The sequence below is a fragment of the Phyllostomus discolor genome, chromosome 2 (genome assembly GCF_004126475.2).
Source record: "Phyllostomus discolor isolate MPI-MPIP mPhyDis1 chromosome 2, mPhyDis1.pri.v3, whole genome shotgun sequence".
Classification (NCBI taxonomy): Eukaryota; Metazoa; Chordata; class Mammalia; order Chiroptera; family Phyllostomidae; genus Phyllostomus; species Phyllostomus discolor.
Genome location: NC_040904.2, coordinates 95,428,137 through 95,455,396, shown reverse-complemented (window position 1 = coordinate 95,455,396; position 27,260 = coordinate 95,428,137). Strand labels below are relative to the sequence as shown.

The following is a 27,260-nucleotide window of genomic DNA, read 5'->3' as shown; positions in this document are numbered from 1 at the left end:
AGCTCTCGTCCATGATAGCACTTGGCAGTTCTCTAGGTAGACACTCGATTAGATAAGAGTTAAACATAAGGGCACAACTTTTTAATTATTTTTAAGCAGAGAGTGCCTTGACAGCATGCCTGAGCATAAACCTAAAGCCCTTAGACCACCTGAAACTATGTCAGAACTGGGTATATTGGTTTTAAAAAACATGGTTAGGACCACAGGGGCCTTTAAAGAACACAAAGTTATCATAGTGTCAGGAATGACAACTCCAAACTTTTGTGACTCAAGCTTTCTTATACCCAGCCACCTCTGCAATCATATGCTCATCTATTTACCTACTCTCAGATATGTAGAATGACAGGTGACTACTTCCTGGCATGGTTATTTTGTGTCATATCCAAATGAAGTCTTTTTTTTGTGAATAGGCTTAGGTTCAACCAATCAAAACAAACCTCTGTCTGCCCTGACTGCCAATAAGGTTGATTTCTTTTCTGGAGTTATCTATGAGTCTACCCTAGGCTGTTCTGGTAGCATTTTCTTCCTGCTCTTATTCTTCCCCATGGTCTGATTTACTTGATGTCTTCCCATGATCTCCCTGTGCCTCACTCTATTGCCTTCTCGTTTACTACAGGTCTTCCCCTCACACTCTACTGCCTTCAAATCTTCCCTATAGTCTCCTCTGCCCCTGAACACAGCAGGTCAGGCAGTATTGTATGAGAACCAAAGCTAAGTTTGCCTTGAGGTGAAACCATCTGTCCAAGGGGGGTGATCTGAGGTGCTTAATTTTTTCACTTTGAAACCTTGAAACTGTAAGGTGCTTTTAGACCAGGAACCTGAAATTGCATCAGTTTGTGTTATGTTAAAATCTTGATATAGGAAAGTTTAGCTTCCTGGAAACCAACATTTTAGAATACAAGGAAGGAAAGACTGAGGATATTTGAAAGCCTAACAATCTATTGAAGATATTCCAAGACCTCCTGCTCAGAACTTACCCAATTATCTTCTGAAAAACTGGATATTATTGTTCTCATCAACATATGCATCAGCAAGTTTAAAAGACCATCTAGCATGACCCCAAATGGACCCAAAGACTTTTGGTTTGTTTAGTGTATGCCTACTCCAAGGCAGACTTATTTATATAAGCATGTCATGACCTTTTAATCTATATCTGCAACTAATTTTACATTATGGTATTAGATATTAGAATGATTTTCTGTTGCAGTATTTACTATGTACTTCTTAGTGACCTCAAACATTTGGACACAGTAAGCCAAGATTTTGTAAAATGTGCTTTCTGAACGAACTTGTGACCCCTCTTCTTCCATTCTAGTTCCTCCAGTTCCCCAGAATTTATTCCCACAAGTAGCTATCCTGCTCACCTGCAGGCTAAGTCCCTTAGGGCTTAATTGAGAATTAAAACATTAGCTGATAAAAGGTATAACCACTTGCATTAATGTTTGGATTGCAGAAGAAGTCTTAATGGGAAATTAATTAAGCTTTAAAGTTTGATACATTTGAGGCAATTTTTCTTGCCTGGCATCCTGTCAAATCTCAGCATACAGGCAGTCCCTGCTTTGCATCACCTTACCTGCCCTACACCTTATGCTGACCACATGGAGTTTCAAGATAACTCTACAACCAGAATACTGCAGTGTGGGCTGGGATGCTTGGAATCCTACATAACATGATACCAAAATTAAATCTCTCATCTGTGTACAAATTAATTTACTCTTAAATGATATTCCAGAGCTTGGAAAAGTCAGCAGCATCCATCTGCTCTTCTCCAAGTTTACAGATAGCTTATCCGCTGATCAAAGGTGCTTCTGTAACAAAATTGACCCATAATGGAGGTAGGAAAGGCAATTTGTTTTTTCTTGTCCAATTTGCATGTGAAGAATCTATTCTTGGTGATTTGTACCATATTGTCTAATGACCATGCTAGGTAAAACACAGGGAACTTCAAGAAAGAGAAGAAAGCAAAGGACAGCAGAGAATTGGGAATTGGGACCCAGGCTTTGTGTGGGTGTCCAGGCAGACCAACAGGCAGTTAGCGTTGGCTTTTATCAGAAACCAAGTGTCTAGAATGGATAGGCAAGATGGGGATCAGTCCCAGGATTGGAACTAAGATTTTTTAAAAACACAGTGTAGTGGTTAAAAACACTAGAGTATACACCTTGGCTCTGCCACTTATCTGTGTGATGTTGGGGAAGTTCCTTACCTTTGCAAAACTTAAGTAGCTTCATTTGTAAAGAAAGAGAAAGGAGAAGGACTGTTTAGGTAAATAAACTAGCATATGTAAGTAGTCTGTGACTCAAAGTGATACCAACAAATGGAGGCTGAACTGTTACCTGGGAAACAGGAATTGTGTGTCAAGTTCAATGCACAATATTGATTCTTATCATGATAATTTAATTTTTCCCCTTAATCTCCCCTGACCTAAAAACTGGATATCCCCTATTGCAAGCCAATGTTAAATCTGTCAGCTGAGGTTAATTGAATCCCCTTGAGAGAAGAAAAGGGATGGATGTGCCTTTGTATGTAAGACTACAAAGATCAGATGGGTAGTCCCAAATGTAGGTATACCCAAGCATCACCCAGGGGACTTTATAAGCACATGGAATTCCTGGGCTTCACCCCCAGAGGTTCTGGTTCAGTAACTTTATGGAAGGGATCAGTGATCTGCATGTATCATGAGCTCCCAAAGTCACTCATATAAATGGTCCATGGATCACATGTCACGAGACACTGGAATAGATGCTGACAGGAACCTTAAATAAGCTGATTACTATATCTGGGGACAATATTTGCATAATATTTCTATAAAGGCAAGCAAGGGGAAAAATACATTGAGTCACACAGTTTTTATTTTGAAAATGGTAGTAGGAATTTATTCATCTGAGGAGACATTATTTTCTGCAAATATCTGACACATAGAATTTATTTATGAAGGACATTGAGTAATGTAGTAGGCAATGTAATATATTTGACTGAAGTTTATGAAATACATAGGAAATGTGTTCAAAAGGGTAGTTTTTAAATAGTGTTTATAGGAAAGCCTATGGTCTCACTTCTGTAAATCCATTGCTAGGACATGAATAAGTAATTTCGGTCCAAGTAGCTTACTCTGAATACATGATCCTTGGATAGACTTCACTCTTAAATAAATGCATAGTAGCATCCTGAGTAGATATGCTGTCTTAGTCAGTTTGGGCTGCTATAACAAGGTACCATAGTCTGGTGACTTAAACAACAAACATTTATTTCTCACAGTTCTGGAGGCTGGGAAGTGCAAGACCAAGGTACCAGCAGATTCAGTGTATGGTGAGAGCCCACTTCCTGGTGCACAGATGGCCATCTTTTCCTATATCTTCACATAGCAAGAGGGGTGAGAGAGCTCTCTGTGGTCTCTTTTATAAGAGCACTATTCTCATTTATGAGGGCTACTCATATGATATAATCATCTCTCAAAGGCCCCATCTCCCAATATTATCACACTGGGGTAGGATTTGAACATGAATTTTGGTGAAACACTAACATTCAGTTCACAACAATATGCTTTGTAATTATCAAATGTCATACAAGCATTTGACATCCTTAGGTTGAAGTCCCTTAGTAATTGAATCTCTGGACAGTTATTCTGTAAGTTTGTACTGAGATCCTCATATGGTAGTGCAGGAAGTGATAGCAGCAAACTTTCTGCCTAAAGGGAGAGAAAACAGCTTCAGCACAGGGCTGGGAAGTTGTCTGATAGAAACAAATCATTGACTGCATTTAAGTGCTCAGTTAAGATACAAAGTTCTATGCTATACAATGTGGAAAAAATACTGAGTCTGATATTTTTGTATGACAGGTATTTGTTATCACCTGCCCTCTCCATTCATAAAAGTTGCCCATGTAGATTGTAGAACCTATTAATTGTACACTTTAAAAATTATTTATTTTTAGAGAAAGGGAGAGAGAAAGAGAGGGAGAGAAACATCAATGTGTGGTCGCCTCTCACACACCCCCACCTGGGGACCAGACCCACAACCCAGGCATGTGCCCCGACTGGGAATTGAACTGGCAACCCTTTGGTTCGTGGCCAGTGCTCAATCCACTGAGCCACAGCAGCCAGAGCTAATTGTACACTTTTAAGGAAATAATTTTGTGGTTCTTCCCTGTTAGGCTATGAGGGACCTAAGCCACTAGCAAACTTAGAAATTCCCTGCATAAAAGATAAGCTGAATTTTGATTGGGCTGAAGGAATATAAAAGGAAAAACAGACAAGGACAAAAGAGGGATTCTTTCTACCCACACCTCATGCCTCCTCCCCTTTCCTGGATGACTTACAGTTCATATTATTAAAGAAACTCAAGTTAGGATCATTCTCAGAATATACAGATCCAAAGGGCTATGACAATAGCAGGGCACAGAGATTTCTGGTAATGGTGCCACAGCACGGCTAGTAAGCTATTAGTCAGTGATAGAAATACAGTACAAAGACTTTAGCCTTGGAGGAAAGGAGATCCTGACAACTAGATGATGGATCAGGTTCACAATTCAGACCAACTTTAGCTGCATCTGGGGATGGAGTGCAGTTTGAGTGCCAGTGGCAAGAGCTGAAGAGTATCCAAGCAAACTGGTGCCACAGGGTGGAAAGTCAGCAGGGAAAAGGCATCTGAGTATGCCTATAGATACTTTTCACCTTCACAATCAGCACTCTAAGTCCAGACCTCTCTTAACAGGCTCAAGTCTCAATGTTTCAGGGCTGACTGGGCTGAGTCTGCAGGTCAAATTCTTTAATGAACACAGTTGGACAGTACAGGTGGTAGGGTGAAAGACACAATACTCACATAGGCATTAAAACTCCATATTATCCAGTCAATTAGAGAATTGTTCTGATTTTATATAATATCAACTTGCTACTATTCCACCTGTCACTAGGTGTTGGTATCTTGTTTCCCTATTAATTCTTCCTTCCTTATGCCAGAAATAGAAAACTCTCAGGGATTTTTCTTTTTCATTGTGAGAAATCTGCCCTGAGGATATAGCCACAAAGGTAGGTATGTCTTTCCCCTATACTGAAATTATTAAATCCAGTTTCATTTTTAAAAATACTTCTAATGTAAAATATATGATCTATGTCAAAAATTCAAGTAGTATAGGAAAGCATGAAATGAAGAAAAATTCCCTATCCACACACTTCCGACACTCTGATTCCATAATTCGGAAGCATGACTGTTACTAACGTGTACACAGTGTCTATCTATACATAGCAAGTGTGTTAAAAAGCATACATATGAATATGAGCATTTGTGTATACAATGTTCATACACAAAGGATGATATAATAGATATAGTATTCTATAAACAATATATTTTTATGACTGGTTTTAATATATTACATGAATTAAATTTTCTTAAGTGAATACACTTATATAGAAAGTATGAAACCTAGTAAACACTCAAAAATACTAGGTATAACAATGCTAGATATTTGGGGATAAATCTTTTCTGGCTTGACTTTATAATTTTTCAACTATATAGCATTCCTGGAAAATGAAGATTAGTTTTGTTGGCCTGTAATTTTCAGATGAGGGGATTTATACTGTATTTATTCTGTTTTACTTACTTCACACAACTTTATGTTCTGGAGATTGCCCATGTTGCCACTTACAGCTGTCACCTACTCATTTTCTTCCCTTATGGTACCCTCTATGTAGATATGCAGCAACTGATTTACCCTCTCCACAGTGTGGGTGCTTCCACTACTTCTGTGATGTCACAGCAATGGCAGTGGGACAGCTGGGCCGTACACACATCCTCAGTGATAGTAGATATTGTCAAACTCTTTCCCAAAGTGGTTGGCCCTCTTATGTCATAGATATTATAAATACATTTTTCATCTTATGATTTATGTATTGATTTTGTTGATGGAGGTTTTGTATTATGGAAAAAATTTTATTTTGTATGTGGTCAGACAAATAAATCTTTTTATGGCTTCTGTTTCATGACTTTCTTAGAAGCATATTCCCTTCTTCAATATTACCAAATGATTTCTTTTTCTTTTAGTACTTTTATAGTTTAATTTTTAATTTGAAATCATTTGATCCATCTGAATTTGTTTTGGTGAATAAAATGAGGGTATTTCTTTTTTCAAAATAGGATAGCCTGTTATTCCAACACCACTTTAGCAACAGTAAGAGAAAAACATAATTCAATGGGTGGCTAGTTAGAGTACTGACATATGAAACTATAGTTTTTTTTTAAATATGACTAATACTAGTTAGATAATGGCAAAAAGGACACTGTTCAATCAGAAAAATGCTGAAAAATAACTATTCATATCTTTAATTTAAAAGAATTAAAAAGCCAATGTAATAAAATAGCAAGAGACTTGCCCAGGAATGGACAAACAGAATCAAAAACCATAACAGAATCCAGAAACAAACCAAACTACATAGGAGTAGCATTTAAAATCATTGAGGGGATATGATTAACAGTTTTTAATAGAAACTAATTCCCAAATCCTTTAATCCATTTCCCACTCACAGGAAATAAAGTCAAGGCCTTCCAGAGCTGTTTTACTGTATTTATCCCCGATAAGAATGTAAGTTTATAAAAATTAGAAAAAATATCTTTTTACTACCTCCTTTATTTCTTATGCTTTCTGTTTAAATCACTGGCTGCCACATGGTAGCAGTTGATGCTTGTCAACTGACTATAATGGCACTCAGAAGCTATGCTCTACTGTTCAGATCACAGCCTATTTGCATATATATTTTGAGTATTTAGGTATTTGTATACTAAATGAATTATATTTTGAATTATTAATCTTATTTGGAATTCAGAGGTACCTCATCTCTATGCCCTGTACCCCCTAGATGGTTAGCATCTTCTTTTTGTCTATAGTTAATTTCTTTAGTTTATAAAGACCTCAGAAAATAAATGATTAATTTTTAAAAAAAGAACAAAAAATAAGTGGTTTTGTTCTTCATTTATATCCAGTTGTTTAGAAGGAATCTCCACCTGAATGTCCTGCAAGCATTCACATTCAACAGATATAAAAACTCATTTCATCCCTCCCCCTACAGAAATACCGTCCAGCCTTCAAATCAGTGAGACCAAGAACTTCAGGGTAGCCCTTTCCCTCCCTGGCCACTTCATTCATAAGGGAGTTTATGAAAGCAGCCCCCTCCCATCAGGCTGAGACTGTTGGGAGCTTTCTTTAATTCAACCATTTAATCTAAACCTCTGTGGTGGCCCTTTTCCTCTCCTTTTGTTTTTATTTAAAAAGAAGTAGAGGAAACATCCTCATGCAGTGCTTTATAAATGAAGTGACTTGTCAAGTCAGAGACTGTGGCAGTAATCTGAAAGGCAGTAAATTTAGCGACCCTCACTTGCACTGACAGGCTGTCATGCGCTTGAAACATAAATAGCAGTGGAGACAAATCGCTGCTGTTTTCCTATTAAGCTTTGGCCCACTGGCCTCACAGCCCTCCAGGAGTGGGTAGACAGAGCCCGGGAGAAGACTGCTTTCAAAAGCAGACATGAGCTGGCTCCTGGCCTCTCCCACCCCACCTCAGCAAGTTCTGCCAACACTGCAGCTAGGACGCTCACTCCCTCTGAGCTCCATCTGCTTCACAGAAAGTCCGAAGACCGGGGCCAGGATTCAGGCATGCTGGTGTGCAGAGGGCTGCCATCCAAACTGAATGCTGATGGTGGTGGTTCCTAGTTCATACATTTTGGTCTAAGAGCAAGAAGCAAATTGCTGGACTCTTTACTATTATTTGTGTTGACCCCTGAGCACCTGGAGGCTGCCCTCTTTATGTTAAATGGGAACAGTGTAAGAATATTACTTCAGTTCAAGCTTAAACCATTTCCTTCTCTGGTCTACTCACTCCTTCCCCACTTACTCCCACTTTTCTCTTTATTACTTATTGATTGACTTTAAGCAAGAACAGTTTTCTAAATGGGATTGAACAGCTCCTTCAGCAGTGAGGGCAGCTGAAGAAGTGAGGCTTGGGTTTGGGGGTGAGCCCAAAGGAGGTCATTGCAGCACTGGGGCCTGTAAGGAAAGGGCAGAGGGCCAGATGGGGTTATCAGCCACCTTGTTTTAATTACTTTTCAAAGGCTTCTGTGGCAGTCACAAAACCATGCCGAGCAATGCTTCCACGGTGCAATTACCCTGCTGAGTTTAACACATTCACTTACAAAATGCCAATTGATTTATGTGACTTTTGAAAACAGCAACTGCTGTTCTCGTATCTCTTGATATTTAATCCTCAGCCATGGCAGAGCCACTAATGACAGGTCGCAGAATACCCCTGCAGTTCTGATGACAATGGTGAAAGATCGTGTTTGTTGCTCCCTTGGACTAGCAATTCTTTGTTCTGCTTCACCCCCTTCTTAGGAAACAGTCTAAAAAATAATCAACACCTGTAGGAGTTTTCACTTTTATTTTATTGCAAAGAACTTTTCTAGATATTTCTTTTTATAGTTTTACCCCTTGGTCTCTTCTTTCCCACATACCTGAGATAATAAAAATTAAGTGGTACAGTGAGTCCTTGCTTTATGACATCATATTACATCATACAAATATTCTGCAGTCCCTCTTTTAGTAGTTTGAACTACCACCAATGTATATATTACATATTTAATCCTCATTTAGCCCCAGTCTCTTAGAAACTCCATATTTCTGTGTGCCTATGGAAAGTACTCCCCAGGATGTCCTAAGAAAAACTAATACCCACCATGTCAAGAGTCAAATGCATTATCTCCACTCCAAAATAAACACTCCTTCCTAATCTCCTGAGGGGCGCCAACTACATTCAAACTCAGCAAGTCACTAGTTTTCAACCTACATATTGCATTTAGAATATATTTCTTCATGCCCAAGAAGACTTAAGTGGACCACAGGAGACCTCGGGACCAGTGAAGGTCAAGCATGTGGTGCACCTTCCTTCTGCCCTCACAAATATTGCCCCTCATTCGCATTGAACCCAGACTGTGCCTCAGAATCCTTCTCAACATCATGCTCCAGGCAGCCACTGCCAGTTAATCAGGACTGCTGATGACCATTTGATATCCTTAAAGGACCATTTTCTCTTTCACAGCAATTCATAGTGTGGCTTGTTACAGTATATATTAGGACTCAGTGCCAAGAAATTGCACCAAGGAAAGGTGGTGCTGGTATAGAAAGGACACTAAGCAAATAGAATTGTCATGGGATTCCATGCTTATATACCATGCTGTCTCCAGAAAAGGGAGGATGGAAGAAAGGGAGACAGAAGAAGGAGGGAGAAAGGGAATGAACTCTTTAAAATGTCAATTTTACTCAGTACTTTGTGGGTACCTAAAGGTTCTGCTATATCTTTTTTATTTTATTTTAGAGAGAAAGAAGGAGTGGGGAGAGAGAAACATCAATTTGGTGTGCCACTTATTTATGTGTTCATTGGTTGATTCTTTTATGTGCTCTGACTGGGGATCGAACCTGCAACCTTTGCCTATCAGGAATTATGCTCTAACTAGCTGAGCTACCCAGCCAAGGCCTGACTGTGTCTTTACTGAGATGCAGAGGTACTGAACACAGCAAGCCCAGAGTCTTCACCCCACCTCTCACACCCTGGAATATGTCCCACTGTCACATCACACTGCTCATTTCTCGTGCGTGAAGAACTCTTTTTTAGGCAGGCAAACCAGACTACCACATCCTTTTATAATTTGCCAGCTCCGATTCTCTCCCCTTGTGTTTGTCAACTTTCTGAAAACAAACTTCTCCCAGTAAGTTCTTCCTAATATAAATCCATGCTACACTGTTCCTGCAGCTCCTTTGCTGGCTGTTGGCATTTACATGTGCCCGTGCTTCATACTGGGGTTGGGGGCGAAGCTTTATACATAAGTGGGTTGGGCTAAAATTTTACATACCAACTTTTTTTCTCACTTGCTACTTTATTTTATTCTCTCAATAAAGAAGTTAAGTGAGGAGTACAAAGCTTATTAAAGCTGGTGGTATCTTTTTAATTTCCTTATCTATAAATGAGCTGCTTTGCTTTGGAAATTCCCCCAGTGTCCCATTCTCAACATCCCATTTTATACTCAGAAACAGAAATAGAGCAGATTCTTCAAGCTAAGAATTCAGCCAACTCTAGTATCTCCTGGCATTCTAATAATAAAAGTAGTCGTGCCTAATGGGAGTGAGGACTCCAAAAGTTCATAGACCTGGTTGGAACCTCAGCTCCCCTTTAATAACACTATAAACTTGGATGCTTTCCTTAAGAGTCCTCTTTAAACCTGGGTTCCTGTGTTTCCTCATCTTTAAGCAACTGTAACAGTATTGTGAGCCAGATAAAGAAATATTCAAGTGACTTAGCACAGTGCCCAGAACATGTTTACATAAGTAGTCACTCATTCAACAGTCACTCTGCAGTATGTATTGAACATGCCAGCACCCAGCATTGTGCTGTCCCATGGGGTACAATGATGCGGAAAACCAAACATGGTCCCTACAATGGAATGATAGCTGTTACCAATATAATTCCTCCTCAGAGGCATAGGGGAATCCTGATTTCAAGCCTGGCATTTAGAAGGGCAGAATGGTTTCTAAAAACTGAGAACAAGTAGGTGGCAAAGGTTAAGCTTTAGTACAATATCAGAATGTCATGGCCCAGGGCTGGAAAGGATGTGTGGATAGCAGCCTCCAGTGCATTGCTGAGCTCAAACTATGTCAGCTCACTAATTTTTCTATGTGAAAGAGAAAATGCAAGCCATAATGAATTGGATCTCTCTGGATGCCAGGAAAATAATGCCAGGGCATTCTTCATTTGGCCCATGATCATTCATAGAGCCAAAGGCAGTTGTGAATCTTTCCTGGCACTGTGCTTGCCTGCAGTTTCTGGGTACTAACTGTACCCTTTTGGACTGCAGAAGGCATGGAGCCAGTTTCCACGCCCTGGTGTGTTTTAGTATTTGAATAGGGAACCTTTCTACAACAGAGTAACCAATCCCTTCTCTTCCATTCAGTTCACATATCTTAATAGTCAAATGCTTCTTTCTCTAGAGAAGCCTCCTTTCATTTCTTTTCTTCTCTTTCTTAAATTCCTTTTCATTATGTCACTTTTTTGTCCCCCCCCCCCATTCTCTTTAATACTTTGCCTTTCCCTGTGTCTCTTTATTTCCCGTGGTCACTGCTTTGGCAACTGTGTCTGTCCCCGACACCTACCTTCTTTCAATTACAGATCATTTACCAGTCTTCACCTATTCATTGATGGGTCATGAGAAGTAGCAATGAGAAGTGGATTCAGCCTTTGGACAGAAACATTGTCAAACACGAACAGATCTCTCAGGTGGGATGTGAAGCTGAGAAACAAAAAACTTCAAAAGGATCAGGAAAGAGACATGACAGGAAACACAAACAACCACATCGCAGGCCTTTTTTTCTAGATTTCTGTGTTTCTCTCTAGCTTTCTTTCTTTCTTTCTTTTTGTTTTTTGAGCATGTCTGTATAGAACGTAATGTGCAAAAGCAGTAGAGAAAGAACAAAAAACAGGAACAGGTGAGTATGTCCTTAGGGAAAAAAACGTGAAATCTACTGTAAGAACAGGAATTCATTACAGCATTTGAAGTTAGCACAGGGAACTTCAAATGGCATCATTGATTCACAATCTTTCTTTCTCTTATTTTCAGAGGCAACAGTTTATAGTTTGCTTTTACTTGCCCTTTTCACTTGCCTTTCAACTACACAAACACACATGTGTGCACGCACATACTTTTCAAGACAAGTTCCACTTGTTTGCTTTTCATTAATCTGTTTATGCCTTTGTGTTTGTAACTATTGTGTTTATAGCTACTACTCGTAAATACTCAAATTTAGGTGAGTAAAGGAAATGTCAACCCCATTTCAAACACATCTTCTCTTCTGTGAAAAAAAAAAGATCTACCAAGATTTTAAAAGAATTTTCTCTGAATAATGAAAAAAATGACTCATTCATTTTCCAGCATGTAACAATTCTTGGGATGCTACCTTTTCAAAGTTATAAAACACTCAAATTTAACAAGTTTCCTAAATTTTATTTGTCATATCTCAAGTAAAAGGAAAAAAAGAAAAATGCCATAAAGATTATTGGGGGTAATAATCTTTTTTAAAAATCTCAAACAGGGCACTATTTGTGATGTTCTGAGGCATTCTCAAAAATAGTTCTGCTTTATTTAGTGAGCAAATATTTGGGTATTAGTAAAATTGTATGCAGTCTTCTAAAAGAGTGGAAGGTTATATGTAAGTAAATAGCTTTATGTGTGTGTGAGTATGTATATGAGTGTGTTTGTGTGAGTATCCAATGAGAGACAGAGAGAAGGAAGATGGGGTTGGTGGGGGAGAGGAAGGAGAGAGAGAAAGGGAAAAAGTGAGAAAGAGAAGTACCATGGAAATGTATTTAATTTTAAATGACTGCTCACTTATGAATGAACACCTGACTGACCTTGGAATCTAAATAAATCAACATTTTGAATGTGATCTCTACATGTTTCACCAAAGCAGGGTCAGTACTCTGAAGGCACTGTACTCAGAAGGCAGCACCTGGCATACTTTAATTGAAGTGTTCCTGGCTGATTTGCCTCTATGTCAGTAAAACATAGAAGAGAGCACTTTGCTCTTGCCATTAGCTCTAGGCCCCTCTTTCTGACTTATGAAGAAATATTAAAAGAACTACTATGGACAACTTGAGTAAACAGTGACTAAGAGGAGATATGCTAATTATGTGCAAGAGTTTGAAAGGTGCATATTGCAACTGCATATTGCCAGGAGACACAAAAGCATATTAAGCAAAGGGAGATTTAAACTAAACACCAGATCCCAGAATAAACATAACACTTGGTGATGTGAGCAAGCTTGTGGAAATAGGTTGAGATGTTTTAAATAGCAAAATATTGAAATTTGCATTTCAAGTAAACATTTATAAAGGGGCAGAAAATAATCGTCAGAAATAAGAGACGGGCCCAAGTTGAAGCCATAGGGCTTTATTCCACAAAGAACTTAACAGGTTAAGTGTCACATTCTGGCCTGAGACCCTTCTTAAGGTTGCAAGGATGAAAGGAAATGGTGACAGGACCCTTGGGTTAAAAGCAGCTAGTCCAACTGAACTGAAGGGTGTGAGAAAGGTGCACTGATGGGGACAGACACACTGGGCCAAAGGGTGAGGGATCAAGAACATGGAGTACATTTTAGAGGTTTGTGACTGAAGACTAACACAGCATATTCTATGCCTTGAAACCAGAAACTGCAGTTACTCAGATGAAAGAAATGCCATTGTTCCTCTTTCCACCAGGGTTTCTGTTTTTGTTTCCATACCTTTTTCTGAAATAATAACCCCACAGAACAGATACATCCTCAGGACACTAGCAGAGATGCCCCATCCAGCCTTTTTTTACAGCAGAGTACTAAACACATCCTTCTCCAATAAAAGGGTTCTCTTATTAGGATCATTAAAAGGGAGTGGATATATATACAGCTTCTCTTACAGAAATACTTAGCCAGCTTTCCATCCTTAGCTTGTTCTCTTGAGGTATATAATGTCTTGAACCTGACTCTAGTTCTTGCTTGTTATTTTGATTCTGCTAACTCAAACACATATTTATGGGGGAAAAACTAATCTTGCCAAATTCTTGGCTGATTCACAGGGATATTGCAAATAAAAGAAGAGGGCATAAGGGGGATAAATGGTAATGGAAAAAATACGATAAAAAATAAACTGTTTAGAAAAAGAAAAGAATGGTGTTTGAGGAATCTACAATGTGATTCTTTGGCTTTCCAGTGACAGGAAAGCTCCCATTTCCTCTTAAATCACTGGATTAATGAGAAATTCTCAAGCAAAATAGGAGAGATAATGTGTTGTGGGCAAAAGCTCCTGCGGATGCAAGTAAAAACATGTAGCAAGACTTGCCAGGAGTGCAAGAGTTTGGACTAGAGGATGCAAGGGGTAAAGGAAGAATGACAAGGAGGGCTCAGAGATGCTGTTTAATATTTTAAATTCCCATCAGCCTAGTTTCTCTCACCTGTGTTTGGTTTTCACTTTGAGGCTCACCCACTCCACTGAAACAGCTATGCACATTGATGCTTGTGGCAGAGACAGCCACAACAGTGGAAAAGAGTTATCACGGGAAAAGCAAAAGTGATTATTCTACCTTATGTCTGGGGCATTAAGAGAAAACTCCCCTTTATCCTTAGGTAGGAATGGGAGGAATTCTTCCTAGAGATATCGGATTGAAAATGTATCCCATAAGGATCTGTTTTATTATGGGCTTATTGGGAAGAAACAAGATTACTAATACTTGCACTGGCAAAGAAGAATCCCAGGTACAAAACCCAGTAAATACTATTTTATTTTCTCTAATTCATCTTAATGTTTACTCTCATGGTGCTGTCTTTTCAAACTGGTAGGGACTTAGGTAGCACTGCTGCTAAATTTATCTTTTTCTCTCCTGGAACTGGCTTATCTCTTTCATAAATTCAAAATGCAAAATTGAAGTCTATTACTCTCCATTTCTAGGTATTTTATGGAAGTTGAAAAGAACTCAGTGCTCTTAGCCACCACTAAGAAGACCATACTTGTGCTCTCTTTCACTCACATCTGTACCCACTTGGGAATAAAATTGATAGGTGTGGGACTGAAATCCTAAAGCATTCTGAAATCATCTTGAGCCCTTTTTTTATTCAACCCATCATCATTCTCAAAATCAATAATTGTATCTTACTGTCAATTTCCCTTTGCACTACAGATTTTTAATGAGTTTACACTTATATTTGGCCTGCAGTAGTCAGAGCTGCCATTACTTCTCAGGGTATTTATGCTTAGCTAAAAGATTCTTAGCATCAGTGAGCTGGCTGACTCTCAGTCCATAGATCCATAGATACAAGAATAACACAATCTTTTTTTTTCTTCCAAGCCCAAATCCTCCCATCTAATCCAAATAGAGTGGACTATTACCTTTTCTGAGATTTGTTTCCTTTTCTACCATATTCCACATCTGTGACCTGTGAAGTCAGGTATGACTCCTTGCTTGAATGTGGAGAAGAAAAAAAGGTGAAACACAGATTTAAAAAATTAGTCTTTTATAAATAATATGCACCTATATACTTATAAACTTATTCTATAAAACATTTTTACTAGAAGTGTGTTCTAGGTCATGTTAGGACTTCAGAGACAAAGAATTGTATGTAACTCTTGCCTTTATATTGTTAGGATTGCAAAGTTTCCTCAAAATTAGCATTAGAGACATTGACTTGAAGTCTGGAGTGCTCCTGACGGCTGTGTTATAGCCTGTTGTCAAAGAGGCTGTCCTTTCTTTTGGGAGCCTATTTAACAGGCTCAGCCAACATATTTAGACAGTGAATTTGTCTTTGTGCTGACTATCTGTTATGTTGATTTGGCCATCAGGGAATTTCCAGAAAAGGAAAACAGCTTGTGCCATTCAAGTAGAGCTATTAATTAGTACCATTTAGTGCAGAATGACCAGGGCAAGATTTCTTCAAGATGGCAGGCCTGTGTTCTTCAGCACTCCCCCAGCTGCTCTATCCTGGCCCAAGCAGCAGTGGGGTTTTGCAACTTGGGAGTGAGGGGGTTCAATTTAGTTAGAGTTGAAGGTCAAGTTCTTCCTGCTCAACCTCTTTTCTTCTTTACTTTCTCTGTCCCCTTTCTTTTTCCTCCCTTTCACCTCCCCTTCATTATCTATCTCATCTCCTTCCTCCCTTCACAAAGAAAGTCACTTAATCATTTTTACTCCACATGAGGGGAATTAAACAAGCCTGCCAATCTTGAGATTTCTTTACTATAATGGAAATATCCAACTTTATAGGATTTTTAAAAAAGGGTCACTAGACCCTTAATGCCAACTGTTTAAACAAATGGTACTTAGCTTCCTGCTGTCACCCCATGTGACACAGTCTGTCACAAAATGTACCATCAGGGGCACATTCTCATGGATCTGGTCCATGGCTTGGAAGTCTCACTCATGATGTAGTTTCATATTGAACAAGGAAGCCATAAGTGAAAGACAGGGTTTTGAACATGACCCTGTGAACAAAATTCCACCTAAACTGGGGGAAAAGAGTGAAAGTTTCTCAAAAGAAACTCACTTCTCCTTCTAACAGCAACCTTGGTTGAAATAGTACTTTGCAGTATGATGTGATTAATGGTATCAGGACATCACCCATAGCCCCTCTGAGTCCTTTACAACTTGTGAGTACCTCCCCCCAACTCCCACTTTGTTCTGAGCCCTTAACCAATGATTGAGGGACAAGGCCATTTAGACACTTCAGCTTCTTATCTCTTGGTCAGGACAACTTTGAAGTGAGACATGTGCTGTCCCCAGAGTTCCTTGAGCGATTGAACCAGCTGGCCTTCTGGGAAACTTGGTATTACACCCTCGCTGGGCTTCTTTCTTGCCAGGTTCCATTTTCCACTCCCCTACATTTTCCTGATAACACTTCCTCTTTGATCACTTTCACATGACAATTTGTCTTGGAGTCTACTTCTGTGGAATTGGCCTTAGCCAAATACACTGTCAAATTATAGAAAAGGCATGTGGATTGATTGCTTCTAAAAAAAAAGAGGTGATCTGCTGCATATATTACACTTTAAAAAATAATCACACAAACTCTATTTTTCAGGAAGAGAATTTGAAGGAGAAGAAGAATATCTGGAGATCCTCGGCATCACCAGGGAGCAGTCAGGCAAATACGAGTGCAAAGCTGCCAATGAGGTCTCCTCGGCAGATGTCAAACAAGTCAAGGTCACTGTGAACTGTGAGTATGGCAACAACCAGCAGGTGCTGTGTGCCCGGGCCCACCTCCACTTCCAGCAAGCTCTACAGTTCCTATTAGCAAAAGAACATTGCATTTCAAGCAGATGTTCCTCTGGTCAAAGATGCACATTTATACATTCTATACATCCAAGGGCATGACTTGGCCTTTGAATTTGATAAATCAACTCTATCAACTCTAAATATAACCCATAATATACTTAACAATACACGTTGTCTTTTACTTAGACTATAGAATTAAGAAAACAGGATCAGACAGCACTAGCATTTCTGGCGATCACTCTTCAAGTCTTTGTGGAGACCAAGGTCACACCACTTCAGAAAAAAGCAACAAAGCAACAATTCACATCTGCCTTAAATGGAATTTTCATCTTAATGCATTGTCAGAGGGAATAACCCAAGATCATATTTTATCCTCTGCTATTTAACTAATTGGCCTTGGTAACAAATTTAAGCCACTGTGGTCAGACACCATGTATCCCTGAGGGATAATAGGGATAACATAAATTAATTTTGGTTATCTATTTGTCCCAAAGTATGGACATTGGAAAGTAAGATTTTTCTAAGTTGCATAGGTGAGTAGGCATATTTTGAACTTCTCATATGAAAGAATCCTTAGATGTAGTTTAAGAGACGAAAGGTAGGGTTCGATTCATATGATATGTGTCAACCAACAAAGGAATAAAAAGAATTTGTTTACCCTTTTCAGTTAGAAATGACTTGCCACATTGTTAAAATTTAAGTTGTCACATCATACCATTGTGGCTAGTGACCAGGGATAAAGGGATGTCCTGACAGTCTTTTCCTCCTATGTATTTAACACATACACATAAATACATATATAAATATATATACACATGTGCACATGTAATACACAGAAATATATATACCCTACCTGCAGACATATACACACATGTGCATATATAACACACCTACACAGATACAACCCCTATTTGAAAATATGCTTTGAACCGTGGTGAGTTACTTTTTGTTATCTTAAGTCCTCCATGCAGTTACCTATGTGCCGATGATTCTGTATAAATTCTCTGGGGAGGTACATGTAATTGACTCCACTTTATAGTTTGAGACACTGAAGCCTAAGGAGGTAAAATAGTCTTTCCAGTGACACGGAAAGCAGGTGGAAGAGAGGGACTCAAAGTTTGATTCTAAAGCTCATGCTCTCAGGAAAAACAGGAGGAGAAGGGGGAGTTTTTCATTCTTACTACCTACAATGTGCAGCACTGGCATAAGGGATTTATGTTTGTCATTTAATACTCACAGTGAAGTCATGAGATAAATATTCTTGTTCCAACTCTAAAAATTTGGAAACAGAGGCATAGACTGCCAAGCAAGCTTGCCTAAGGTGACCCAGCCATGCTGGGCTGCACTGTGTCCAGGGGCCTACCTCCAGCTTTGCGGCCTTCTGAAACAGCCAGCGTGTTCTTCTGCACAGCATACTGAGAAGAATCCAGTAGCTACGACTGTGCTGTAGACATTTATGGCACTTATTTCCAAGAAGTAAGGAGCTGCTTTTGATGAGTTCCAAAGTGCTTTTATCCCCTAGCTGTCTACAATTCTTTTAGTAATAGAGTTCTGAAATGCCAGTATTCCTATTCTTTTCCAGTACTGGGTGTGTTTCAAAGACACAGTAATGATCTCAATGTTATAAAATGCTTTAGGACCTTTTTTTTTTACATGAAAGGCACTTTCTCTGGGTGTTTATACAAGTCGTAATTAGATTAGTTAGCTTCTTTTATGTACATACAACCATTCCATCATCTTCCACCTCCTCTCTGACTTTTGGAGTTAAGGTTTTATTTTCTCTTAATTGACCTTCATCTTAATTAGATTTCTGAAAGTCCAATCATGGAATACACAGAAAATATTTATGCTTCCATTGTGTGAAACATCAAAGTGGTCTGCACTGCAGATGGTTCCCATGATCAAAGCCAGCCGCCTGGGCCCTTTTATTATCAGTTCAATTAGTCTGACATTGCTCCTTTCTGACTGTCCCCAAAGTGTAACTTAGAAGAGAATAAAATACTGATAGTCTTCAAGGAATGGCTTTTATGAGAATGTAAGGTTTTGCTAGTGACAAGTGAGCCACTGAAGATTATGGACAGAATCTTAAGATTTAAAAAAAAATACCTCAAAACATGGAAATCTACTCTAGTGAGCTTAGTCAGACATCCAGTAAATGTTTACTCAGTGAGTAGGTAAAAAACTCACAAGCAAACTCTGCCCTCTTAACATTTCTTAACATCTCAGACTTTGCAATGATATCGGTTACAAATCAAGAAGTATATTCAAATATCAGTTTCCTTTGAAATCACCTTTTTACCAACACTTCATAAGCTATGTTTATAATACATTAAAGCAGCTGGCCATTGCTCCTCATGTCCTATTCAAACAATTTGTTCTGCTTAAGTGTAATCACACTAAGGAGATGAAGTCTCCAACATTACATTATAGAACCAGGTCTGGCTAGCAAAACTCGTGAATACTGACAAATATCTGCTACCACCTTTGCCACTTCATCTAAGCCTGCCTACTATGGAAATGTCCCATTATTAAACTTACTCCTCTTCCTTTTCAAAACACGGGGTTTGGAATTAGGTCAGAGAATCAGGGTAGCTTAGATAATTAATGGCTAAATAGATTATTGTAATGAAACAGACCCTGAACAGCACTGGAAAAAAAAAAGTCCCAGTGCTGGTGATTGTCTCCTACTAGCATTTTATTGAGTCCTTTCCTCAGTGACCAACAGGCACTTGTGGCAGCACACTGAGAAACTAGAGCAGGAAACCGGAGAGACAAAGCTCACAAGCTGGGTTCTACAGTCTCCTCTGTATCACTTCTCTTGATAATTCTTCTCCGTACTTGGTCTGTGGCATTGCACATAACCATCTGACACCTGAAATCTGTTTTCTGAATGGTAGGAAGTCCTGGAGTTTACAGAAGCTAAAATTATTGACCTGAACTCTCTTCAACTAAATAAGCTTAATAAAATATTGGATAATAGGCACCATTTTTGGCTTCTGGTATCTTACTTACAGGATAGCTGCTGATTTCTCCTAGATCCCAGCCCTAAGGACAGATATCCTTTCATTACAGGGTCTATGTGCAATCCCTCAATTTCAGTTCTCACAGTACATTAAATGCAGATCTACTCATGGGTGTGTCTCTTCCAAGTGTCCAGTATACTGAACATAATATCTAGTGCATAGTAAATGTCTAGTAAATACAGTCTATTAATTTTATTTTGGCTCATCCTACACTGGACTCTTGTCCTATTCTTGGAGAAATTCTTCTCACAGCCTACCCCCACTTTGAATCTTTCCCCTCACCCCAATGACCAGCTAATGTTTTCACCTTCTGCCTTTCCATAGCTATCTCTCCAACTAGGTTCTCATTGTCACTCATTATCATCTCTTTTCCCCTGCTTGTCACCCCTTGAACTCAGCTCTGCAGCCGCCCTGGTGTCCAGAGATAACCAACCCAACAAAGTTGTTAAGAGGCATAAGATGCTGGCATTTCTAAAGCTCCCCCTTACCTTTGAGAGCTATTATTTTAGAGGAAGCAGAGGTTACTACTAGAGAATGCACAGTTGGGGCTGGAGACATCTGTTTTCTCCAGGTAATATAAGTGCATTTCAACTGTACTATTTCAGGGCTTTGATTCAAAAATCACCTGCTGAGGAAATTTTTGTAAAATAGCTGCTCAATATGGAACCAGCTGGCACCTTCTCTAGCTATTCATAGCTTCATCTTTCCATTCCCCATGCCAACCTTTAGTTTATTCTTATATTTGGGAAAGTATCAATAAAGATACATTCTAATGTTTACTATCTCTTATGGGATCTTGAGAGGAAATATTCAGTAAGAATCCAGAGTTACTGTAGTCTTCAACCATAACTTTGCAATGTGAACAAGAACTGTAACTTTTATGAGTGACTTCAGAGTGCCAAGATTATGCTAAAGATTTTGTATGATTCACTGTAATCATCACAGTGCCAGAGGCCAGCTAAGTGGGGCAGTATGCTGGACTGGAACCTATGCCAGCAAGCAGAAATATTTACTTTATCGCTGACATTGTTGAGTATTGCTGATAGATGGTGATTAAAAAGAGGACAGCTCTTAGTTACTTCTATTACTGTTTCTAAATTCTCTACGGACAATGTTGTTCTTGTTGCCCACATTCTTTGCTCCCACCCCATCGGTCCACCATTGCACACTAATCCTGGAAGACAACTGGATAATCCCCATGCAGAGAGGCCAAAAACAGAGCTCAGAGCATGCGAGCAATTTCTGCCACAAAATCAAAGAGTAGCAGAATTAGGACTCTAACCCATTGTAACTCCAAAGTCTTCTTTCCTTCAATGACACCACATGATAATAGCAATGAAAAGAATGCATGTAATTACTTCAGGTGTTAAACATGCTCTCATATCTGTGATTTTGTTTGATTCTTACATCAAACCTGAAGGGTAGGTGGGAAGGTATCATCACCTACATTCATTCACAGGTCAGGGGCACCAATACCTTAGTGTGTCACCTCCAGGAGGTAATGACCTAAGTGGCCTAGGCAGAAACAGCCCTCATCTCCTGATTCCAAATGTGAGTTTATATACACTATGTCAATGCATGTTGTGCCATTTTTATTGTCTGCAACAGCAGAATTATGTAACATTTACCTTTTAAGAGGCCAGCATGCTTCTGTAAATGATATTTTTCCTTAGCAGGAATTCACTCAAATGGAAGCACAGAGAGGATCAGAGCATGAACTTCATAGAGATGGGTTCAAATCTAGACTCCTTCAAATGCTGGTTATGTGAATTTAAACAAGTTACTAACCCTCTGTAGGCCTGTCTTCTCATTTATAAAATGGGTTAATAATCCTTACTTCCTACTGGCTATTATTTGGATGAAAAGACTACCTAAAGCTTTGCATAGTGCTGACATATGATAAATGCTTATAACCTGAATTCGTTATTAAGAATTTTGTTACTTAAACTATTATTCCTAATATCAGGAACAGTAAATAAATGATATTTTGTTTGCTAGGCCACTATCATTGTTATCTTAATTGACAGTCTTATTATGGGTGATATAAGAAGAGAGCCCTTTTTAATATTTTCAGAACCCAGAAGTTTGAAGTAATAAAAACTGGAAGAATTATTTAACAACTATAAGCTATTCCAAAGTCACATAAAGAATAACAATAGACCTCCATGCTGCATTATTACTGTCACAATTCTATTATAACCATATTTTGAGCAAGGACAGCTATTATTTTAATTACAATGGGCATACCACAATATGATTTGTAATAATTATTCTTAGCCTCACCAATGTAGAATTGATCACAAATGAATTTTGAAATGTTCATTCCAATAAGCCATGAACAAATAGACCTGCACCATTGTGTCATTTGAGAAATATTGGAAACAACAAGCTCTTCACACATTTCTCATCACCTGTAAATTTACAACCAATATGAGAAACTTCCTAGATTTTCAATGAGAGAAGCAAGCGTTTCACGTTTGACATTGACTGGTGTCATCTTGTCCTTGTACAGTTAATGAATTTAACCCTAGTTTACGTCCACTTTTCCCATGCTGGCATCGCTAAGGAGTTCATAAATAGCTTGCTATTTAACTATTCAGGTTCTGAACATCAAAGTGGTGAGAGGTAGAGTTTGTGTGACCAACTTCCCTTCCCAACTATGGCATCTCTGGACTAGGGCAGGCATGCCCACAGGCAAGTGGGAAATGGAGAGCCAAGTAAGACTTCAGTGTGGAAAAGCAGAGGAGAAGCTCTGATCCCCACCAGAAACTTGGTCCCAAAAGGAAGAAGGGGAAGAGCAAAGCCAAACACACCTACTTTGTTATTCCCAAAATTTTTAATCAGCAAAACCATTTCTTCCCCCTGGGTCCCAGAGCAAGGAGGTATACTAAATAAGCCCCTGCCACATGGGAGGAAAATCCAGAGCAAAGAAGAATTCTCCCATGAGACTGCAGATCTGAGACCCGTATTCCTGGTTTCCTGGTGCAGGGACTGGGAGGCTCCACCATGGCATTATTGGGTTGAGGTGCTACAGCCATGAGTGCACAGAAGGAGGAGGTGGAATGGGTGGAGTCTGACCCAAGTTTGGGGCTGGCTGAGCACAGCAGTACTCATCATTAAGGATTTATCAGTTATAAGCACATGGCTCCAGAAACTCACAAACTAGTTAAAACTCATTTCACAATTTGAGCAATTGACCAAAGCAATAGAATCATAAGGAAGATTATTTCTCCAGCCAACATGCTACAGATTGTGGAGTCATTGGCAGCTTAAGAACCTAATACAGTTGACCTTTGACCAATGCAGGGGTTAGGGGAACCAGTCCCTGTGCTGTCAAAAATCCATATACAGCCCTGGCTGGTGTGGCTCTGAATTGAGTGCTGGCCTGCAAACCAAAGGGTCACCAGTTCGATTCCCAGTCAGAGCACATGCCTGGGTTGTGGGCCAAGTCTCCAGTAGGGGGCACATGAGAAGCAACCATACACTGATGTTTCTGTCCCTCTCTTTCTCACTCCCTTCCCCTCTCTAAAAGTAAATAAATAAAATCTTTTTCAAAAATCCACATATAACTTTTGACTCCCCCAGAACTTAAGTACTAATAGCCTACTGTTGGCTAGAAGTCTTACTGATGATATAAATAGTCAATTAACACATATTTTATATGTCGCATGTACTATATAATATATTCTTATGATAAAGTAAGCTAGAGAAAAGAAAATGTTAAAACATTTATAGTATTTATTTTTGAAAAACATATAAATGGAACCACAGAGTTGAAACCTATATTGTCCAAGGGTGAACTAACTCTACAGTGAAGAGGTGAGGACAGGAAACTAATATTCATTCAGTGTATTCCTGCTGATCACCTTTTTTTCTTCTTATGTATCTTTTCTCAGTGGATGGCATCACCAAGAGGTTTAAGCCAGAAATTTGCTTGTTATCTGTGTTATTTTTGACATGCCTCCTTTTTTGCCTCACCCTTCACATCTAGTCTTATCAATTCTGAAGCTCAGTATCTCTCAATCTCAAATCCCTACATTTTCTTCTCGTCCCTTTATCATAAACCAAGTACAGGCTCTCTCTGGAATCCCTCAGCAATCTCCACCTGGACTGCCTTGTCTCCGGTTCCAACATTTCATAGATGAGAAAATTGAGGCAATATGACTCTAGACAAGGTACTAAACTCTCTAATGAGGAAGGAAAATGAGAGACAGAGCCTAATAAGCTCAGATTTATCAAACTTTAAATCCAAACTTTTCAATTCTATTGGATATCTTATCCCCACAAACACTTCCTCTACCAACACCACAACCCCAGTTATTGCATTATTCTTTGAACTAATGTGCTCCAATGGTCTATGTAACCAATCATGGAATGAATGAATTTAAATGGAACCCCTTAGTGTCCATTTTAAACTAAGCCTTTGTTTTGAAACATAAGAAAAAAAAAGGCTCCAACTGGTGTAGACACTTGCCTCGGTCACAGTTCTGTTTAAGAGAAGAATCAAAATCAGACCTCATGTTTCCATTTCTGACTGCTAATCCTAATTCTTAACCCATGAGATAAATAAATGAGCTACAATTTTGAAATCTAACAACCTAAGGCTTAAATGAGTAGTAAATATGAAAATACATTTGGATCATAATGATACAAACTGCCCGTTTGTAAAGAATGGGCAGTTTTGACTAGAACTGGGATTTTTTTAATAGCTGGAAGGAATCATTAAAGTATATAGTTCTCTCATTACATTGGCAATAAAACCAAGGCTCAGAAAGATAAAGTGTGTGATGGGAGGTCCACACAAGCAAATTGAAATTAGATTCCAGGACTCCTAGTTTCCAACCCAGGGTTCTTTCCACTCATCATGTTGCCTTTTTGTGCCTATACAAAAATGAGCAGATAATTCTAAAGCAACAAAACAACAACCATCACTCACTCTGGCACGTCTATTTACACACGGGCTGGTGGTGCTTATCCAAATGTGCTCTAACTCCTCTTCTCTGACAATGATTTAAGGATGTCCAAGCTCATGTGAAAATGAAATGGGAGAGAAAATTGCAGACTAACTAAATGCTTTCGTACATCTTTCCTAACTAAGATCAGAGTCTCCTCTAGGCAGAATACTTGAAAACCAGTTTCTGAATATGAAGAAAACTCAGAAATAAATGAGCTGAACCAGGCACTGATGAGATTTAAATAAATTTTATACTAGAAATCACTTTACTATTTTCCTTAAATAAACTTCTTTCTCTGTAAAGTCTAAATATTGTTTGGGTCTCCTTGTTTTATGCACATACAGCCAAGTAGCCATTTCTGGCAAATAAGTTTTAGTCAAAAAATTATTTTTTCCTAAAGGTCCATAACCTTGTCAAACACAGCATCATCAAGCCAGGAGCCCACATCTACCAACCTTACTCCATCATATGGACCTATAGATACTTGTTCCACCTTTCATAGGATTGTTTGAAAGAATCACTCATAGAAGCAGAGAACAGACTGATGGTTGCCAGAGGGTATGGGGGTTGGGAGGCTCAGTGAAAATGGTGAAAGTACAGGTTGGTAGTTACAAAATTGTCATGGGGATGTAGAGTAGAGTATAGGGGATATAGTCAATACTATTGTACTAACTATGTATGGTGCCAGGTGGACACTGGAAATATCAGTGGGAACACTTTGTAAAGAATATGATTGTCTAACCACTATGCTGCACACCTGAAACTAATACAAAATAATATTGAATGTAAAACAAAAGAGTGATACTGGATAAAGGAAAATAAACTAATACATATATATATATATTATATGTATGTGTATACATAATACATATATTACATGTGTATATATTATATGTATATATAATATAATATATAATGTATAATATATAATATATTTTAAATCATGACAAATTAGAATGTCAGATGTGTTTTGTGCAGTTTTGTGGGCCAGTTCTAAGCAGACAGAATCAAGGGCACAACTTCCAGAGAGAGTAGAAAGATGACACACCAGGAAGGCTTCTATGTACCAACATAACTTCATACTGTACCTTCCCACATAAAAGCAATGGTTTACCTGGGCCATAGCAATAAGGAAACACAGAAAAGAAAAAAATGCTTAAGTAATCACATAATACTACTTTGTTTGTTTTTATGAATTCCTGAAGAAAGTATTAGGCTAAACTTGGGTTTGAAAAACTTTAGACCTGTGTTATTTTCATCAGATTTTTACTGTCATCTCAACCTGCAACAATCACCATGATGTTAATGATGATGATGAAAAAGAAAAATGCTCTAATCATACATTAAAATCCCAAGTCCTTTAGTATCACCACCTAAAAAAACTATGCACATATAATCCACGCTTGAAATAACCGATGGTGTATTGGAGGAAAGAAAAAGAAATCCTAGATTCTATTTCCATAAAGCCTCATTAAGTGTCCTAGTTAAGTACACCAAATCTGTGGTTTCATTAATCACCTCTTATTTTTATTTAGGTTTCTAGTGGTCAGTCCCTTTCAGCTGATCATAAATTCATGTAAATGGAGCTTTAAGACTGTTTCTTTCCAGCACCTCTCCGATCAGTCTCCTTTCCAATTTCTTCTTGCATGGGAATTCTGGAGTGCCCTCTGACTGTCATGCAAACCATGTGCCTGTCCTTCCCACAGATCCTCCCACTATCACAGAATCCAAGAGTAATGAAGCCACCACAGGGCGACAAGCTTCACTCAAATGTGAGGCCTCGGCAGTGCCTGCACCTGACTTTGAGTGGTACCGGGATGACACCAGGTACGTATGTGCCAAACTTCTGTACCCGATTGCTCTGATAGGTGGTCTTAGGGCCACCACCAGAAGCCCCAGTGACAAAAACAAGCCCAGCTATAATTACAGAGCCCTATCCTCTTAGACTCTTTCTTCTCACAGTCCTTTTATCAAATGTTTTCAGGACTGTAATATTTAAGCTGAAGCTTCAAAACACTCAGGTTATGTGCAGAAGTGAGGCAGGTGGTTCAGTGGGTAGTTTCCACCTGCAGGTCTTTCTCACTTATAGTAGAAGTCAAGCCCGAAGAAACTCATCCACCCCTGTAGTCTTCTCTGTGGATGGACATCAATTCAGATAATATGGGATTACACTATTAACATGAGGAATGAGCATGGAACAACAAACTCTAACCACTTCCTTTCCCTTCTTTTCCACCAATATAATGAAAACGGAATTACTATACCAAATCTTCATCAGTGTTTCTTTTTACTCTTCTGTTTTTGAACTCTTAGGATAAACAGTGCCAATGGCCTTGAGATTAAGAGCACCGAGGGCCAGTCCTCTCTGACAGTGACCAACGTCACTGAGGAACACTATGGCAACTATACCTGCGTGGCTGCCAACAAGCTGGGGGTCACCAATGCCAGCCTAGTCCTTTTCA

General features: G+C 38.9%; 1 protein-coding gene across 4 annotated transcripts in view; it reads left to right on the top strand.

Annotated features, from left to right (window-relative positions):
* Positions 1–27,260, top strand: part of LOC114490454 (limbic system associated membrane protein) — a 638,505-nt gene that overhangs the window by 572,906 nt on the left and 38,339 nt on the right. For all 4 annotated transcript variants that reach the window (XM_028504441.1, XM_028504440.2, XM_028504439.2 and 1 more), the window contains exons 4-6: positions 16,627–16,761; positions 26,505–26,625; positions 27,112–27,260. In XM_028504441.1, the coding sequence (XP_028360242.1) occupies positions 16,627–16,761; positions 26,505–26,625; positions 27,112–27,260 (405 nt within the window). The remainder of the gene's footprint in view (positions 1–16,626; positions 16,762–26,504; positions 26,626–27,111) is intronic.